At 42.3% G+C, this 19374-nt stretch overlaps 1 protein-coding gene across 3 annotated transcripts in view; it reads right to left on the bottom strand.

Annotated features, from left to right (window-relative positions):
* Positions 1 to 18609, bottom strand: part of LOC128813635 (nuclear receptor ROR-alpha) — a 249576-nt gene extending 230967 nt beyond the window's left edge. For 2 of the 3 annotated variants that reach the window (XM_053988923.1, XM_053988926.1), the window contains exons 1-3: positions 18482 to 18609; positions 18263 to 18388; positions 18019 to 18161 (exon numbers count right to left, since the gene is read on the bottom strand). In XM_053988923.1, coding sequence (XP_053844898.1) covers positions 18019 to 18067 — 49 coding nt within the window. In that variant the 5' untranslated portion in view covers positions 18068 to 18161; positions 18263 to 18388; positions 18482 to 18609. Of the gene's footprint in view, positions 1 to 18018; positions 18162 to 18258; positions 18389 to 18481 lie in introns of all 3 variants that reach the window. The other variant, XM_053988924.1, reaches the window with a different exon arrangement.
* Between the last annotated feature and the right edge of the window lie 765 nt (positions 18610 to 19374).

The following is a 19374-nucleotide window of genomic DNA, read 5'->3' as shown; positions in this document are numbered from 1 at the left end:
CTGAGTGACACCTGAGTCACAGCACCTGTAACCGAGTCCTGCAGCAGAAGTCTTCCATGGTAAATGTTCCCAAGCATGTGACTGGATTTGCTTCTCCCAGTGATTTAGTTTAGTTGTTGTTTTAGTGACTCTGCCAGCTGTGCAGCTGCTGTCTCCAGACCCCACCAGTGCCATCACCCTGTCAGTTCCATCACTACCTCACTCACCAGCTATTATAGCATAGAAAATGTTACTGCCTTAACACAGGATAACATTTATTTTCAAGAGCTCTATCAGAAGTTTCTAACTGCAGTCACAGAGGGGAGTAGGAACTTTCCCCTTTACCATCAAGCCCCAAAGAGTTAGTTTTCTATTTCTGAGCAATTGATACAAACTTGGGGAGAGGGGAGGGAAGGGGCATCTCTGCTGATCCCTGGAAAATGAGCTGTAAAGGAGACTTGGCATATTCAAATCTTTAGATTATGCCCAGAAGCATTTGGTCTGGGGCCCAAGAAGGTTCTACAGCATTCCTGGCTTTGTCTCTAACCTGCTGGCTGACCTGGGACAAGTCACCTAACTTTATGAGACCTTTGAAAGCACCTGTGCCCATCACAAAGTGATGCACAAACATCTGTAACTGTAACAGAACTCTCTGGTAGTACCACGTGGTGAATATATAATACATGGCCTTTCAGTGACAGACTTCCTCTCTGGGTACAAACCAGAAGGCAGTTGCTATCAATCCCAGACCTAAGAGACAACAGGGTGCTTGGCAGGTGAAGGTGTCAGAGCACAGCTGCAGTGTTGGTCCTTATTGATAACATCCCACACAGCTCAAGCAGAAGTTGGTTGACATTCTTGGTAGAATTTTTTTCTTGTGTAGACCCTGACAGGAAGGCTTTTGTGGGAAGAAGACTAAGCAGCTTGTGAGACTTACAACTCAGTCATCACCACCCCAACAGGGAGTGCTTCATCAGCCACTTTAACTCATCCTCCCCTCCAACTCCAGCAGAAAACCCTCTTTGGTGCCATAAAGATATTAGACTTTATCAAGGGCTTCACTGGGATTTGAGAATGTAAGAGTTAGGTAATTTCAGGTCTTTACCAGTGGATATTATAATATGATACTGTCAGGACAGTGCATCTCCCTGTAGGAGAAGAGACTGGAAAACATTTTCAAAGTAGCAAAGGAAAGCAGGATTATAAACGTAGCTGAAGGAATGAAAAGGGAAAAAAATGAAAAAGGACAAGATGAGAGGAGAAGAAACATGCAAGAATAATTACACCAAAACTTTTTCTGGGTTTGTACTTCCCTGTTCAGAGGCACACCGCTGAGACAATGTGGCTGGCTCTGTGACAATTGTGAAAAAATAAGCCAATTTGAGCTGGTTGTTAGCAGTCAGAGCACTGCATCTCAGATAAATGGCTGTCTGCTCCAGGTATGGCAGCAGAACTTCCTGAACCATTCCTGAGATATTTGCCAGGATTGCAGCAGCTTTTAGCCATCAAAAACAGCAAGAAAGTCCTCTTCAATCTCCCATCCTTGTGGTAAAAGGTGACCTTGGAGAAGATTTTCTTTTTCTTCATGCTCTCTGCTCCCCACGCCAATTCCATCCTTCTTCCTGTCTCAGAGCTAGACATGTTGTCTTATTTAACAGTAGATAAACCCAATGCTTTTCCCTAGCACAGTTGCTCAAACTGATCTGTGTGGGTTGTCACACCTCCAACTGTATCACTGTGTCTAACTCAAAGTGGTATTTTCAGCCTGCTCTGATGTTTGCCAGGAGTCCCAGTTTGGCTCCAGAGCTCTCGTCTGTCTCTCCTCAGTTGAGCTAAGGGCTGCCTGTGAGGGAACAGCATGTGGAGAACAGTCCATGCCTGCCCCTGTGCCTTTCCAGGCAACACACTCACTGAGGCAGTTTTTTCCCGCAATTATTTCACCTGCTTCACCTATTACTTTTTATCTCCTGAGGAAGAAAAACAAACACATGACAGCCACAAAGGAAGTGTAAATAACAACCACTCCGTATTTGTACTGTTCACCCACCCTTCCCTACCAAGTCTTACAAAAAAGAACATAATCTTTTACTAATTTCCTAATTTCATAGTAAAAGGAGCCACACAGGGCAATCCTTGTCAAGCACTGAGGAAGAAAGCTTGAAAGAAAAAAAACATAGAAGGAATTGAGGAGGACAAAGAACCAAAAAAAAAAAAGGATTAAACTCCTTAAATCCTGAGGGAAAGAACCAGACATTTCAGCTCAAAGAAGAAACAGAACCTGGGGCCTGCTGACCACTTCTGAACAACCACACAGGGCCAAGAAGTTTCTTTCAAGGGCCAAACTTCACTAAGAGAAAAGTAACTGCATGTACAGGTAGGTCAGCGGGCCAGCATCCACGCTCCAAGGCTTCTTGTAAAACATTCCCTACTCAAAACTTCCTCCTGTTTTCAGACTGTGCTGTGGTTTCCTTTGTAAACACTCATATCATCACACATAATGAAGTATGCTATTTCCAAGCAATAAAACAGTATGATTTCTATGGCAATAGCAAGGAATTTGGCAAGGCTGTTTGATAGACTTCATCTGGTGAGAAAGTTTTTGAGAAAAATAAGACATAATTGAATCTCTAACCACTAAGATATTGTAAAATTCTCCACATTACCTTTCCTGGTGACCTGAATGCTCAGGACCCTCTCATTTGGAGATGTGCCCCTAAAGACCTTATTTACTAATGGTAACGTGCCAAGGCTGCACTGGAACTAATCGCTGTACCAGTGTAAGTGAATGTCTGCCAATTGTATTTACAATACTACTTTTAAGACAAAACATTTAGTATTCCAAATGGAGTCAAAGCTCCTTTGGGGACACCACAAATTTCTATGCGTTACTGCAATTTGTCATGCACTTGTGATTTTAACCTTACACTCCAAATCACCATAGTGCAAGCCAACTTCTACTCCCAACAAGTGATCTTGACTTTTTATTTTACAGAATATTACAGAATTTTACAGACTTTTTATATTACAGAATACCACACCAGCTACACATGGGGACTGAGATAAATCCAGGTCAGATGATTCACCCATGGCCACCCAGCAGATCAGTGACCAAGACAGCAACAGAAGCCCCAGGTTCCCAACTCTGCACTCTCTACTCTCAGCAGCCCTGAGCCTCTCAAGGGGGGAAGATTTAAATCATCTGGAGATGACCTGCAAATAACCCATTCTTAAACAAAAGTAATCCATTCAGAGATCTACTTTTATGAATATACAGGCTTGTTCTCCTCTTTCATTTCCTTTGAGCTTCCGTGAAGACTTCAGCAGTCTCAGCCTTATGGGACAGGGATTGGCTTGTGGCCACAGATTTCACACTTGGTTTCATGAGCTAAACCTGAACAGGCCTTGATTGCAAAACCTCTTGCAAGCAGCTGAGTTGCAGATGGATTTCTGGGGAGGGCAAGAGAAGTCAGAATTAAAAAAAAAAAAAATCTATCAAAGATTTAGAAACACTTAAAAGACTAGAAAAGCAACTTCCTGTATCACAGTTAATGTTTCAAACCATTTTTCAGCTGGAATAGCAACCCTCTAGGGTTAAGAGCCAGTATGTTTGTGCCACTCGACTGGTGGAAAATTGTAAAACACATTAAACCTGCAGAATCTTTTACAGGAAAGAAAAATAAGTTTCCATAAGTAGTGCTTGAGTGGGGCAGATTTTAGTATTTTATAAAAATAAAGCCTGAAAGAAGGTAATGACATTAGCTACACATTAGTCTCCAAACATTAAATAAACTCCTATGTAGGAGCAAGCATGAGCAGTAACTCAGCAGTTTCATTTCAGAGGGGCTTATGCTATCACCTCAGGTTCTGGTGCCAAAGCCCTGTGTCTCAGAGTTAAATTACCAACCAAACAACAGTTTAAATTCATCAAAAGCAGGCATTACATTTAATGGGATTTCAATTAGTGATGGACCAAAATCCAAGCCCTGCAATCCTCTCAAAATGTAAACAAGCCTACAAACCCAAGGCTTGGCCTGTCTCATTTTGAGATCAGAATCAAGTACAACAAACAGCAAAAGTAAATCTTGCATTTTTTCCAGGTCTGAACAAGTCCCAAGGCCAAAAATCTTTGCAGTTCTTGCAGGCATATCACAGAAAACAGCAGAGGAGGGGAAAAATAACCCACAAGTGTGTAAAATTAAATTAAGAAACAACCAATTATAATGTTGAGCAGTGGCAGTCTCTTGGTACAAATCTAGCAGTCACTGATGGATATCAGTGTCTTATGACCTCAGAGCTCTGGATACTTGAATCAACATGAGAACACACAAACATTTTGTTTGTAGCTCGCTTTTGCATTTGGCACAAAAGGAGACATGCACATGCAAAATAAAAATTGTAAGATAACTTCTGGATAATGAATATTGTGGGCAGAGGAGTAACAGATGGTGGAACAGAACAACCTCATTTTAAAAAGACAAAACTTCCTTATGATAGGACAGAACTGCAGAGGTGAAGAAAAGAATTCAAAAGCAGAGATGCCAAACAAGCAGGGAGGGCAGTGGATGGTGCTGCCAGAAGGTGTGGCCCAACCCCTTCCAGAACCCTTTTGTGTTACCATAAACATCACAGGGAATGATCCACTGAGCCAGCAGTCTGAGGCACAGCTCTTCAAAAGGATTTGCATTCAGCAAGCAGTAAGACAATTCACATTGCCTGGGTCATGAAAACACCTTGTGAATTTTTAAGCATACACAGGCAAAGTAAGAAAAGTCCCATGGAAATTAACTTACTGCACTAGAGAAAATTGACTTTTATGTCACAGGCACGTTGTTTTTCTGACTGATTGTGTCAGAAAGCTCTTATGAAAAATACTTAACATTGTCTGACAGACACATACTCTTCACTGTTTAAGTTATAACCCCATAGTACAGACACGGCTATTAGGTGGAAATTATGGGATCTCAGCGGTATTTCTGTGACATGGCATGCTTTATTTTGTTTAACTTAACAACAAACTAATTATATTAACTGAATTCAGTAGGAACAGCAGGGGGAATCCTGTTAATTTTGTCTTAAGCATCAGAGAGCATCTGAGGGTGTTAAAAAAATACACAGAGAAGGAAACAGAGGAATGATTTCATAAAAGGAAGGAATCTTCCATTTCCTCTGACGGCTCATACCGAATTTAAAACTGCCATGTCTGATTTGATATTAAGAGGCTTAGACATATGGTTAGTGTTTGAGACAGGATACTGGGCTTGATGTGACCTAGTACAGCCCTTGCTACATTTTTTTTTAGTATAGAGAAATGCTATATAGTGGTTGCCATAAAAAGACACCACTTCTACCCTGGTTAGCACCTGGGGAATTTCAGCAATGCCATTCTTCCTCCTCCTCTGAATGTGCAAGGCAAGAACTATCTCCAGCTCAGAAAGGAGCTATTAGATCATCACTCCAGTCTCTTCCTCCATTACCAGTGACAAAGTCTTTGGCTTGAAACTCAAAACATTATTCTCAAATTACTTTAACAAGGATTACAGGAATCTTCACTGGTTTCTCCACTCTATTAATCTGTGCCTTTCTTGACTTTCTGTATTAGTAGAGCACCCTGGAGCATTTGACAGTCCCTCCTCCACCTCCTTCTATTTTATTCACCTAGCCAGGAAACCTGCCACTCCCTGAAGGCAGCAGTAGCAGCAGCAAGGGAAACAGCCATACCTTGCATTAACAAAGCTCCCCATAAGCAGATCCAAGAAGAGAAATAGGCAAACAGAGAGTAAACAGCCATAGTTATTACTTACATAGATACTTCCTCTGCTTCACATTGGTGGTAACTGCTGAGCCCTGAATACCTGTGGGGATCCAAACACTTGCACTCCCCAAGTAGAAACAGAGTGGTCTCAAAGGGACAGTGTGCCAAGGTGGAACGATGCTTTGTGATGAAAAGTACCATTCAACGACAGCAAAGGGAAGGGTTAGAAAAACGCACATTTCTTGCCCTAACACAGGAGCTCAAGTCAGTGCTGCCAATGGAACCTGTGTCAGCTACGGCCTTCTGCCTTCTGTCCCCCTGCCAGGATACAATCTACACCTCTGGAGCTTTTGGCTAGGGGAGCAATGTAGAGGATCCAAAGACATATTTATAAACCAATGAGGATCATAATTCTGGCAGATTTCTGACAATTGACAGTTCCACCCCAAATGATGCTCCCAAAATGAAAATTTAATTAACAAATATGCTTAACTGCATAAGAAATTGCAGTTGTATTATCTGCAACAAACTAACAACAGTATAAGGGCTTCCATGTAAGTTGGTGATCTGATCAGTTGTCCTTTTGGAATGAAATTCAAGCTAACTTTGATAATGGATAATACCAGATGGAAGAAAAGAGACTACCTTTGCTAGATCCTGGATTAACCATTCATCTCCTGAGATATACAGACATGATAAGTAGTTTGTTTAAGTCTTCTGCAATATTCAACATAAGGAATTCAGCTGTGAGTTTTCATAAATTTGCGACCTGAAGAAAACACTTGGCAGCAGTCAGTACAGACAGCACTCAGAAGGGTGAGCTTATGGACTTCTGGCACATCACTGCAATTAACTCTGAAAAACACAGCAATTTTTTTTCTCATGCATTGTGGGCATCTACTAATTAAGCTGGTGAGAAAAGTATTATTTACACATTTTCTAGTTGCAGAAAGGGAGATAGAGACAGGTTATAAGCCTTTCACAAAGTCATGTAACAATCTGGTCACAGAGCTATTAACAGATGCCTGGATTTCTGAGTCCTTTTATCCCCTGCTCCCTTGGCACAGAACACCATTCCTCTTAGCTTCTAATTTTGTGTGGAAGATGTTTTTGAGAAAGTGCTGCTAAGTTAAAAAAAAAAAAAAGATATATTGGGAAGCAGGATTTTTCTCTGAACTAAAGAGATGGGCCTCGCCTACTGTGGCCTCCAGGTACAGCCAGGACTTGTTCTTTAAGTCCAGCTACACAGAAAGCTTACAAAAAGCTGACCAGAATGGAGTAACTCTGGCACACTGTGTACGGGGGGGGTGAGGGAGGGCAGGGAAGAAAGGTAGCAAGAGGAGAGCAGGGAGGAAGAAAACTGACAGTAGGATAGAAGTGAAACCAGAGGCACACCCCCAGTCTCTAGTAGAACAAGATTTCTACTGACTGTTCTCTTTCTACATCTTGTTTTTAACTCTAAAAAGCTCAAAAGTATCATAACACTACTTATAAGGAACATATTCCCTCATTCTGAGGGTTTTCACACAGAAGAAGGAGTTTACCAAGGGTTATTTCTATCCGCAGCAGGAGCAAACTCCAACACGCATGACAGTTGCAATATGAAATTTCACTATAGGAAACCACATATGCCTGAGAAATTTGGGCATCTGAAATGTGAAAAGAAATAATCCAATAGACTAGAAATATTTCTGAAATTCTGACAGTTATTGAAGGTACAGAATATATAACAGCTAATGCTTTTATACAGGAAAGACCAGGAGGGGACCCAGCCAAACTCACAGAACAACTGGCAGAACCCAGTGCCACAGGCCATCACAAAGGCCAAGAAAGCAGGAGAAACCCTGGGACACTGCACAATGAATGCAGCTCCTGACAGCAGGGCGAGATGAACGGCTGTGCTGTGCTCAGGCTGTATCTTTTTCTCAAGTGGTGCTGTCACACACAAACACATGAACCAGAGAGCTGATCTGATGCATTTCCATCACATCCTGCTGGCCAAAAGCAGGGAACATCACATGATCACTAAGGGAAGACAAACGTGTTTTCCTCCTTTTGAGCACAATCTCCCTCTGTTTCCCCCGTTGGTCTCTTGCTGCTGCTGTTTTACCCTGCCGTGCCTTGGGGCACCTGCAGTGTCCCACCCACCCTGATGGAGTTCTGGGCGCTGCCTCCCGTCAGTGCAGCTGATCACAGACCCTTCCTGCATGGCCATGTGCCAAGGCCTGCACAACCCTGCACCTGCAGGATGTCACAGGACAAAACATGGTAATTGTTCAACACTTCTGAGTATCTCACAGGCACTCACTTCATAACACACATAACAAAACACATAACAAAACTGTTGCATCCTGGGATTTGGTTTTAGGGGTTCTTATTTGTGTTAGCTAGTCGAGTCCTGTGTACCCCCGTGCTTCCCCCGTGTCGTTTTCCCCCCCGCGGTTTCTGGCCCCATGCTGCCTGCAGCCGGATCCTCCCCCTCTGCCACTCCTTTAACCACCCCCCCCACCCGGCCTCGGGAAACCCCGTGCCTGCCACCCCAATCCACACAATCCCACTCAGCCGGAGGCTCGGTGCCCGCCCCTGCGGGGTTCTCTGGTTGGTCACTGTTGCTGGCATCACTGCCACGGCAGCCGCCCCTATTAGACGGCAGGCCGTGGATCCTCTCGCCCCACCCCTCCATAAAATCCTACCCGCCGGCACCCAGGCGCCATTTTCTCCCATGTGAATGCTGGGAGCGGTTGCGTCTTTCCATCGAACTGCGCCACGTGACCAATAAACCATTGCTGCCAAGCACAGAGTAAATGGACAAATTCCTTACCTCTTTACCGTATCCCTAGCGCACGGTAACAGAGGCTGGCCAGCCCACGCGCCCAAGACACGGAGCCGTGTCCGGGAACCTGCGGCAGAAAACCCCGGCAGCACATGGAAGCTGCGCCACAGCCAGGCTCTCAAGAGCTGTGTGCAGCCGGGGAGGGCGAAAGCTAACGCCGCACAAAACCACTTTTTTTTCTTCCCTATTTCCACTATTTTCTTCCATTATGTAAATGACCTGTTATATTCCTACTTGTCTTGACAGTATTTCTTGACACAGGAAAGATTTATTTACTGTTAAACACAGAAGATATAGCATCCATTAACAAACATGAAGGCAAAGAAGAATTCCCCACTATTTTAACACGCAAAAATACATATTTTTCATGTTTTGTGGAATGAGCTTGTGACCTTTTCTCCTCCTCAAGGCTACTTATGCTTCTGAATAATCCTGTATAGCTGCAAATGCCTCAACAAGCATCAAGTCAGGACATTTGCTTGGAAAATGCCCCAAGTCAGTGCAAGGTGCAAGGATCAAGTAAAATTCTTTGAAGCCAGCTCCAGAGTGATCTTTATAAAACTGATGCACACAACAAAAATGTAGGAAGAAAGCACAAGTAAATCAACTCTGGTTCATCTTATGCTGTTGAATTCTGAACAACACTACATGCATTCCCTTCACCACAGTTTCTCTTTAGGCAATAGGAGAAAATTTATGTCAAAAGTAATGCAAGGCCTTTTTCAAAGCTCAAAGTCTGTAAAAGAACAATAAAACTACATGCAGACTACCAAGACATGATGAACAAAAGTACATTTAAAAGATCCAAAGCATCCATCTGTCCTGAGCACAGTAGAGTTCTGCAAGGGCAGAATTTGGTCACAAGGCCTCTTCTGCCAGTGTTGGTTTGCATTTTGATCTATTTGCTGAAGTGCATTGAAAGATACAGCTATAGCAGGTCAGACCATGATGAAACTTCACCAGCTTATTAATTTGCACAACTTGATGGAAAATAAATAAAAGGAGGCAGATTAATCAACACATGAACTGCATACACTGCTAGCTTCTCTCCCTTAGAACTTTTTAAGAACAACGTGTCCATTTGTAATGTAAAAAATGTTCAGAAGCTTTACCTGAGTGACCAACAAATGGAATAAACTGACAGTGCTCTCATTTCCAGAGCACAATTTCCTAAGTAATTTCCTCTTCATGTTAAATTTTCAAATTATTCAGTTTTGAACCCAAATCTACCTAATTAAACATGTAACAATTTTGAGCATTAAACAGCTAATAGTAGAAAACAGCTATGCAAAACCTCCCTATTTCAACTGACTTCTAAAATACTTCCTGCTTGGTAATGCACAGGCTGTCAAGTACTTTACAGATTCCCAGCTTAGCCTGTGCTTCTGTCATTTCAGAGCATAAATTTAAGCACAAATCACTGCAGAGATTTCTCTTACTTTCCATTCCAGCTCTACTAGATGCAGCCTTGCAGTCCCCCTCCTCAGACACATTTATCCACAGCTCCTGGAGATCCACATGCTGCACACACTGACTGAATACACTACGAACTTCATTTTTCCCCCAGTATTAAGAGCACATCAAATTGCATCAGAGGCAGTCTAAGGAATGCTGAACACCTCTTTGACAAGCCATACGTTAATTGCCCAAAGGTCAGAGTAACTATTTTGGAAAAATGTGGCTCTCTGTTTAAATGAGTAACAGCCAAGCAATGCAATTATGAAATAATGGCAGCATTCCCAAAGGATCTCTATACAGTGCATGAAAGGAGTACAAAAGATCCATGAGATTTTGTGCTTAATTTCTCACAATTTCAAGATATTGCCTTTAAAAGTTAATAGCAATTCTTAAAACATGCACTAAAAGAACATATGCCACCATATTTCCAACATTTGGGAGTCCATGTGCTACAACAACAACAACATTCCTTTGCTATTAAATGCCAAAGGCTGTTTAGTGATAAATTCAAATAAAAACCCAGTAATTTGCAGTAGTTTTCATTCAGAAAGAGCCATGTGACATTGAAAACCATTACATGTCATTTATAAACACTGTAAGAAGAAAATTTTATTTCCTTATTGGCCAGTAATGACTGGGCTAAATTCAAAGCTAGTTCAGCTTGCTCAGGGCCACAGCCAGTTGGATTTGAAAGTCTTTAGGGTTGAAGACACAACACCCTCCCTGGAAAACCCACTGAGGTCCCTGAGCACTCCCATCCCCAGCAGGGACTGCCCTTGCTGCAGGTGTGCACATACCTGGGGAAGGTGACCTCCTTCCTCTACAGCTGTCCATTAGAAAGCTGAAGAATTCACTGAGGTCCCACTCTGTACTACAATCCCCCTTTTCCTTGAGCCAGCTGAACATACCCAGCTCACTGGTCTCTCCTCATGCAGCAGTGCTGCAGCCCCCAGCCACCTTAATGGCCACAGAATCCCTTGGTAATTGAGGTTTGGAAGGGATCTCTCCTTCTCTCCCATATATTCTTTCCATAGAAAGACTTTCAAATGTCTTAATTTTGGCATTTATACAATGGCAAAAATTTAGAAGTCTTGAGGCAGCATCTGAGAATCACCCCTTCCTCTCTTTAGGGGAATTCACTAGTAGCTCTTAAATCCTACCCCCAAGTCTGAATTTATACTTCCAATCCTCCAGGCACATGGCAACACTAAGACATGTGCAGGACAGAAAAACGTGCATGAAGTATCACCACACACATGGCACTTGCCCAAGCCTGCTGACAGTCTGAAAGAGTACTTGCATACCATGAAGGGCCTGACTGATTCCAATGATCTAACATCGATCTGTAAGGATGGCATTTTAAATACCAGTGTAACTAATTATTTATAGCTGGTATCAACAACAAAGTCATGTTAACTACTTCCCCAAAAAACTCTCCAGGTGACAAAGCCCACAAAAATTTGGTATTTATATGTACTGAGAAACAGAAACCTAAAAGCCACTCATTTCCTTCCTGACAAATTTTACAGTGCAGTTAAGCTTTAGTGCCACAAAGTAAAAAGAGCAGCACAATCAAAATAAATTCTAATCATCAGTTATACATAGAGCATTCTGCATTGGATTCAAACCTCTCACTTGTTTACTGTGGGAGTTTCTTTTCCTTTTCCCTTTCCTTTTTGTGCTTAATCTGGAAGATTTTCATTAGTAAAACATGATTTTTTTATATTCCATTTTCTGCATTCTTCTCTCATGTTTTAGTTTCTCATCATTTAAGATAAGAGCAGTATCTACAATCACTCTCCAGCTTTTTCAAACCTCACAGAATAGGTTATAAGCCACACATTCACAATCATCATCCAGATAATTAGAATGTCTGTAAATATAAAAGCAGAAATGTTACCTCAGAAGAGCACTCCCTAAGGAGGGGGAACTTCAGAGTTCATGGGATTTGAAACTAAGCTCATATTTTACTAAGCAGATACGAAAATTTTCAGAACTTATTTTTACAGAATTCATATTGTGTAGAATGCATATACAGAAAAGCTACTCTGAAGGCCTTTTGTCTGAAAAGGGCCATTTCAGAAAAAGCTCTTTGATTCCTTTGAATGAGGTGATGTTATTAAAAAAACACAAACAAACAAAAAAAACCCCAAAAACAAAAACAAAAAAACAAAAAAACAAAAAAAAAACAAACAAAAAAAAAAAAACAAAAAAAAACAAAAAAAAAAAGGGGGGGGAAGAATGTGAGGAAGAACAAATTATTATACAATTAAATTACTTAACCACAATGTAGGATTTTTTGGGGGCAGTAAACCAAGCCATTTTCAGGTAAGTTTTCCCACAGCTACAACAGATTAGAGCCATTAGAGATCCAAGAGCTGAATCAAGACTCAGAACCTGGTGCTGTCCTAAATGTGCAAAGGCAAAGCAGGTATCACACTGCAAATATATTATAATAATATAATAATGTATACAAGCAGATGCTGCATTGCCTGCAGGGAAACTGAAGCCCAGCACAGAGAAGGGAGCAGAAAACCACTAAGGTCTGAAGAGGCCAAAATCCTTGACTTGAGTATTTCTGAAGTATTAACCTTGCTGCAAATCTTCTCTCCCCCATACTTTTTAAGACATAAACATTCGCATCACTGACAATCCAAGGTACTATTGGTCAGCATAATGACTATTAACATGAAATGTTACTGGATTTTATAAAAGCCCTGTTTAGTCAGTATCACAGTTGATTAAACTGCACATGGCAATTGTCATCCCCAGTTAGTTACACCAGCATCACAGTGGTTAACCCAGTGTTAACAACGCAGCTTGACAAGGGCAGATCCAGCACTGAACTGGCTCAGGCAATTTCACACTGCTGTAGGAACAGTAGGTCAGCTCAGAGCTTCTCTCAGGAGTTCAATTGTGCTCAATTTGCAGAGGAAACAGACTGGAGAAACTCATGACACCAAGTTTCAGAGAGTGCATGATTTAGAAAGCCTTTCCATTTATCTGGGAATACTGAAAAAGTGAGCATTTATTCTGTTCCCCACCTAACAGAGGAACACAGTAGCTGACCAAGACAATGGACAAAGGCCAGTTAACTTCAATATTGCAAAATCAAATCCTTAATTCATCAGCTTGCCAACTTCCCAAACCTCAGCTGCCTGTGATGTCTACACAGATGAACACAGAAAGATAAGTAAATACAAAGAAGTCAAACTATTTGCCTGTAGATGACATTTTATTAAGCCTTCTTGATTTTTCCCACTACTTAACCACCAAGACATAAATTAACATTTGACTCTGCTGCTTTGTGCAACTCATCCATAGCATGAAATCCCAACTCCCAGTTTCTACCCCAGAGATCAGCTCTGAAGTCTGCCTGAAAAGAATATGCCTCTGTCTGATCTTTACTTGCCTAAGCACCAGCTGACTTCAAGCTCTTTTCATGCCTTTTTTTTAACAAGTCTGAAAAGGTTTTGCCATCACCACAATCATGAAATGAGAAATGTTGATCCCACAAACAAAAAACCAAACCAAAACAAAAAACCCAAACAAACAAACAAAAACAGCTGAGTTTTGCCAAGTAAAACAGAGACACTTCTGTTGGCATGTTTTTAAAATTGACTATTCAAGATGTAAATCTGCATCTCATGGGCTACATGTTTGGCCTAAGTGTCAACACACACAGATTCTTTGCCCTGCAAGGTAACTCACTTCATTTTTTTTTTTGACTGACTTCCTGCCAAAAAAAGATTCCTTTTCTGATTTGAGATAAGTGAAAAATTTAGCACGCCGGTGTGCTTCCACAGGAAACACCAAAAAGCCCTCACGATTTTCCACAACTGACCATCGGCAGTACTTCTGAAAACAAATTAGTAAACAAACTATCTTTTATATGCTAGAATGAAAATACAGTAATCTCAAACTTTCCCAGGCATTTGATTTTTAACTATCATTTAAATTCAGATTGGGCATTGCTGAAGTACCAGAAACAAATGTCACCTCTGGGCATCCTGATTGGCCATGGCACCTGTACCACATTGTAAGGGCTCAGACCTTGGGGTATGTTTTGGGGTACTAGAACAGTTTCACAGTCTTGCACACGTAGTGTGTAGTTAAAGAAGGAGCTCTAATCTTTAAGCTCCTCTTGGTTTCTTGTGGGAAATGCTCCAAGAAAATTATGATGTTGAGAAAGACCACCTGATTTCTTCAAACTGCTTGACACTGACAGCAGTGTGCACCCATATGTTTTTGTATGCTTATTCCCATAACCCCTACGTATTCTGCATGGATATGTATATTGACTGTCAATGGTACTTGGTTAAAATGATTATTGCACACAGCATGGCCAACTTTTAAATGTAAATTGTATGCAAATATATGCAATGCCATCTTTAATGCAGATGTAGCAAAAAGTATTAAGATGTGTAGGGCCTAATTAGGTCCTACATCAAAAACATAGAAAAACATGACTCCAAAGTCTCAGCAAAATAAATGTGAGCTAGAAATCCCAGTGTACACTCCTAGGGAAGCAAGGGGAGTAACTCTTTCCCAGCGACTTCTAAAGAAGGCAATGAACTCAAACTAACAATTTGTCTGTTTTTTCTTCAGACAAAGCAGTTTCTTTTTAAGCAAGATGCAGATAAAATGGCATGGATTCTTCATTCTCTTCTATTTCCTAGTATTTAAAATTATTAAAGGCTTCATTTCTTATCTAGACCATATATGAAAACCAGGAATAGGGACACAAAAATTCTTGGGCAATGTAAGTCTCAGCCTAAATAAAGGAAAAAAAAAAATCCCAGAAAACCACAGCTTATTTTTTCTAAGCCAGGGGCTGCTCAGCACTGGCCCTGCCAATGGGACTTTGATGACTGAATTCATCAGAACAGAAAAGCATTTGTACACAGCAAATTCCAGAGACAAGAATCGACCTCAGGGACTTGCATTATTACTATACTGAAATAAATGAGGTACTTGACAGCCACTGATCAGGTGTATTACACTGACTGGGATCTCCCCTGCATATGCACACTTCTTGGCTTCTCAACACTTCTGTTCCTAAAAAGAGAGGGTATTTTTGGGGTGTGACTGGTGAATTCCACGGAGGGCAAGGATTGCAGAGGGCCTGTGGATTTCCAACAGAAAGGAAACCCATTCTGCATCACATCAAAATGAAAGCCAGTGAAGACAGATATATTTCAAGAAAGGTACAGGTGAGTGCTGTCTCTAATTTAAGACAAGTCTACCATCAGAGACCAGAAAAAAATCTGACTCCAACCCCTTTCCTGAAAGGAAGCAAGTTTCAACTCCAGTTGTTCATGAGCAGCAATGGAAAAGTCCTAATACCCACTCCACCCTCCAGAGGTACTGGAAGAAAAGGACATATGACCACAGTAAACGCATATCCCCTTTTAAGGAAGGAGCTAATACCTTCTCTTTCTGCACCAGCATGTACAAACCTTGGCCAACTACAAGCCAGAAGCTCTCATCTGTTCTCTCCACCCTACTGTCTCCTCTTTTCTAACACACATTTGGAATCCTCCTTTAGCTGAGCTGCTTGGAGGCATCTCCTAACCCCACCCCACAGCTGCCCACAACTGTGCCTTTTCCCAAAGTCACAGAATGGGGCTGCCACAATTTGGATATTCAAGTGGATTATAAATCTGCAGAAAATTTTATGCTGCTTGCTTCGTATCTCTAGTGGCAGTCCAATTTCTTTGAGGAAAGATGCTACAAATTATTCACTGTGAAATATAAAGCTTGCTTTTCATTTTAATTTTGTTCCATTTCTATCTCTGAATTTCCTTTATAGCTATGTTTCCAGCATTATAAGAAAAAAAATCCGATGCACCACGTCAGCCCAGTCCAAGCCAGACATAACATCCTGCGTATGCTGCCCAGGGTATTATAAAAAATGCCTTTCATTTCTCTCCCCCAGCCATCATTGCAAGGCCCATTCCCCTCTGCTGCCCATGAGCCAGCAGCACTTTCCAGCAGGCTGCACACTGGAATTCCTGAGCTCTCACATTCCTGCAGAACAAACACAGCTTACTGATCTCACAGAAGGACAGACTCAGCAAGTGTATTCCTTCCATCTACCAAAAAAATACAGGGTAGAGGCCTGAACTGGCCACAGTTCCATTTTTTTCCAGCATTAAAAGATACCAGCAATCCCTCTCCAAATCCTGTCTATGCATTGCTTCAGCAGCAGAGGAGGGAGGCAGGCAGCTCCCTGCTCCGCAGCATGCCGCGGGATGGGAGCAGATCTGGGCAAGCTGTAATTATGAAACGCCGAGGAACGATGCTAAGGGTATAAAGGAAAGCAAAGCTGGCCAAGCCCTCATTTCCCAGCACTGACAGAGCAAAGGAGGAAGCAGAGCAGCTTCAGAGAGCAGATCTTGAGGACAGTGGCACCTTCTCGAGCACAGGCACCACAGCCACCTGGGCTCTCTGCTACCTTTGTACAGATGATTTGTCATTCCTGCATTCTTGCCAGCACTGCAGCACTGTTCTGAGCCTCCTATTTGAATTAACCAGGCCCAGAGGATAAAACTTTCAAATTAAACACATTCCTACAGGATTTCAGGCTCATTGTGTATGCACCAAGGAAACATAACATCCTAAAAATAATACATATACAGAAAGAAAGCACATTTTGCAGGCATATTAAAGTGGAATATGAATTATAAGCAAGCTCATGGGAGAAGGCATCAGATTCCATGCAAAAAGGAGCTTTTGTAAATAACATAGCATCATTCTTTGTAAGCTATCGCAATTATCATCAACCATTTAATTTAGCTCACCAATGCCTCTTCTCATTGCTGAAATTGTCCATTTTTCCCCCTCCTGAATTTTAAAGCCCCAGATTTTAGAGTTCAAGCTAACAGCTGTATAGATTACTAATCAAGAGCCAGAACTCAATTTATATTCATTTCACTAGATATATGTCTAAACAGCAAACATGAAATAGCAGCTCACCAAGCTGCCATCATTAGAGCACAATATCCAGAAAACACTAAAGCTTTTGTTTAAGAGTTAATTGGTGTCAATGCTCTAAGTTTGTGTGTACTGAATCACATTGAAATCTTAATTTGTCACATTAAAAATTTCAAGTAATATACTATTGCTCCATACAGATTTTGAAAATGTCACTAAAGGCAATATCTGTTTAGTTTAGAGTATTAAGGCAACAACTTTAGCATTATTTTTGTGGGGTTTAGCCTTTAGACACAGATTCGCAGGGTCCTGGTGTTTCAGATTGCTAAATATGACAGAATATTTAAGCACTTTGCACATTAAGCCAAATAAAAACTTCAAAATCCCTCACTGGAATTAGTAATTTAGCCCCAAGCTAATCAGAGATGTTATTCCAGTAGAACCAAAGTCTTCCAAGTTGGTCCTCAGCTTAATTTCACTGATTAAAATATATTAATTCTAGTGAGTTTGTTTTGCTACAGTCCCCTTACAAGCCAACTGAAGCCGGCAAGGAGAAACTACAACCTGAAAAAAAGCCCCAACCTTTTGAACATCTGAGAAGCACTTATTCTGTTATGTCTTATATTAACTTGTGAGACTAGCTTTAAACTCAAGTTTGGAACTAATCAGAAGACAGTGAATGGGAAGCTCTTAGTGGCTGAAGTGCTCATTGGAAGAGTTAAGGCTCCTCCTCCCAGCTGTGACAGGCCAAACTCTCACCCTTCAGCAAGAGTTAGTCATGAGTTCAAGCTTAGGCACTTACACCAGTGGTCTCATCTTGAGAAGCATCAGTCAGCTCAGGTTACACAACCAAATACTCACAAGCTGGAAAATTCAGATCACTTTTGGTGCTTCAGCTGTTCCTCCTGATTCTAAAGGTATGCAAATGCATCACACTATGTCCACGAAACATTCTTATGCTAAGACAAATAACAGTCATAAAGTGAAATAAATAAATGCAAAATTATAATATCAATAGATGAAAAATGGTGTCATTCCATTGCCACCAAATGTACCAAACCTTTTCCAAAGGTCGTTGTTTCATCCAACCTCTTTTTGAAGAGCTTCATGAGGAGTGCCCTGCCCTGGGCCACAGCTCCTTCAGCTGTGTCAATGTCCCTTGAGACTCAGAGCTGCCTGTGCCAGGGACTTCAGGAGTGTGGCCTAAAATAAACCCAAGTTATGCAGTTCAGGCAGCACAATGATGAGACACATCATATTACATTAAAAGTATGCTTGGGGAAGAGAGGAAAAAACCAACCCACTAGAGAGATCTGGGCAGAAGTTGGTTTCTGAATGGCACTTCCAGCCCCAGTGTTGGGGGTTAAGATTTCTCCTTTTGCTTCTCTCATGGAATGTTGTCCCATCTGTTGCTTAGAGACAATAATGACCTGTACTTAGGAGAGACAGAAGAAATGGTCAAGGTGAGGGAAGGGTGCAGCTGGCTACTCTCTTACTTGGGGGGGGGTTTTCTCCTTGGATACCTGGAGATTTTGGCCGGGGGGACGGTGAGGGGCTGGGCTCGGCTCCTCTCCGGCTCTCATTCTTGACACTGGATGGGAGACAGGCCGTGGTCACTGAGGGGACAACTTGCCACCACTGCAGAGCTCTGTCTCCTGCTGCAAATGAAGCTCTGCTTGTGGAGCAGCTATTGAACTGGGACCTTATTAACACCCTGCCTCACTAGAAAAGAACCCTCAACATCTACTCTGGTGCCTCAGGGGAAAAACTGGAACCCCAAACCCCCCACCCCCTCCAAGGGAGCCCCTCTCAGCTGCGTTTGGGAGCCTGGCTGCCACTGCCCAGCCCCACTGCTCCTTCACTACAGTGTAACCCCACACTGCCTGCCTGCCGGGATACCCCGCTACAGCTGCGGAGTTTCTGATACACAACATGTGCTCCTCTGGGATCTGTTAATCCCTGCCGAAGTTCCTGCTCAGCCCATGTTCGCCATCTATCCCACCCACCATCAGCACATGAGGGAGCCTGGCCGAGCCCGCGCCACAGCGCCCCCTGCAGGCGCGGGGGAATCACCGCACCCACCCTGCCCAGCCCAGAGCCAGCAGCGCCCCTGACGGCCGTGCCCAGAACTGCAGCAAGGGGAAAGCGCCGCAGCCGGGAGAGGCTGGACTGGGATTGTGCTCGGTTTGGTGCCAGTGCCAGAGCTGGGGTTTGTTCGCCTTCTTACACACACACATACTAGTGAAGAACTACTTTTCCCATATCTCTGCCTGAAAGCCCCTTAATTTCAAAGTTAAAATAATTGAGAGGGAAGGGAGTAGTATTTTTTTCCATTCCAAGGGAGGTTCCCACCTTCCGTGGCAGATACCTGTCCTTCAAACCAAGACACCCAGGAACAGACCCAGAGTGAAAGATG

The sequence above is a fragment of the Vidua macroura genome, chromosome 12 (genome assembly GCF_024509145.1).
Source record: "Vidua macroura isolate BioBank_ID:100142 chromosome 12, ASM2450914v1, whole genome shotgun sequence".
NCBI classification, from domain to species: Eukaryota; Metazoa; Chordata; class Aves; order Passeriformes; family Viduidae; genus Vidua; species Vidua macroura.
Note: the sequence above shows the minus strand (reverse complement) of the source record. Positions and strands in the feature narration are given on the sequence as shown.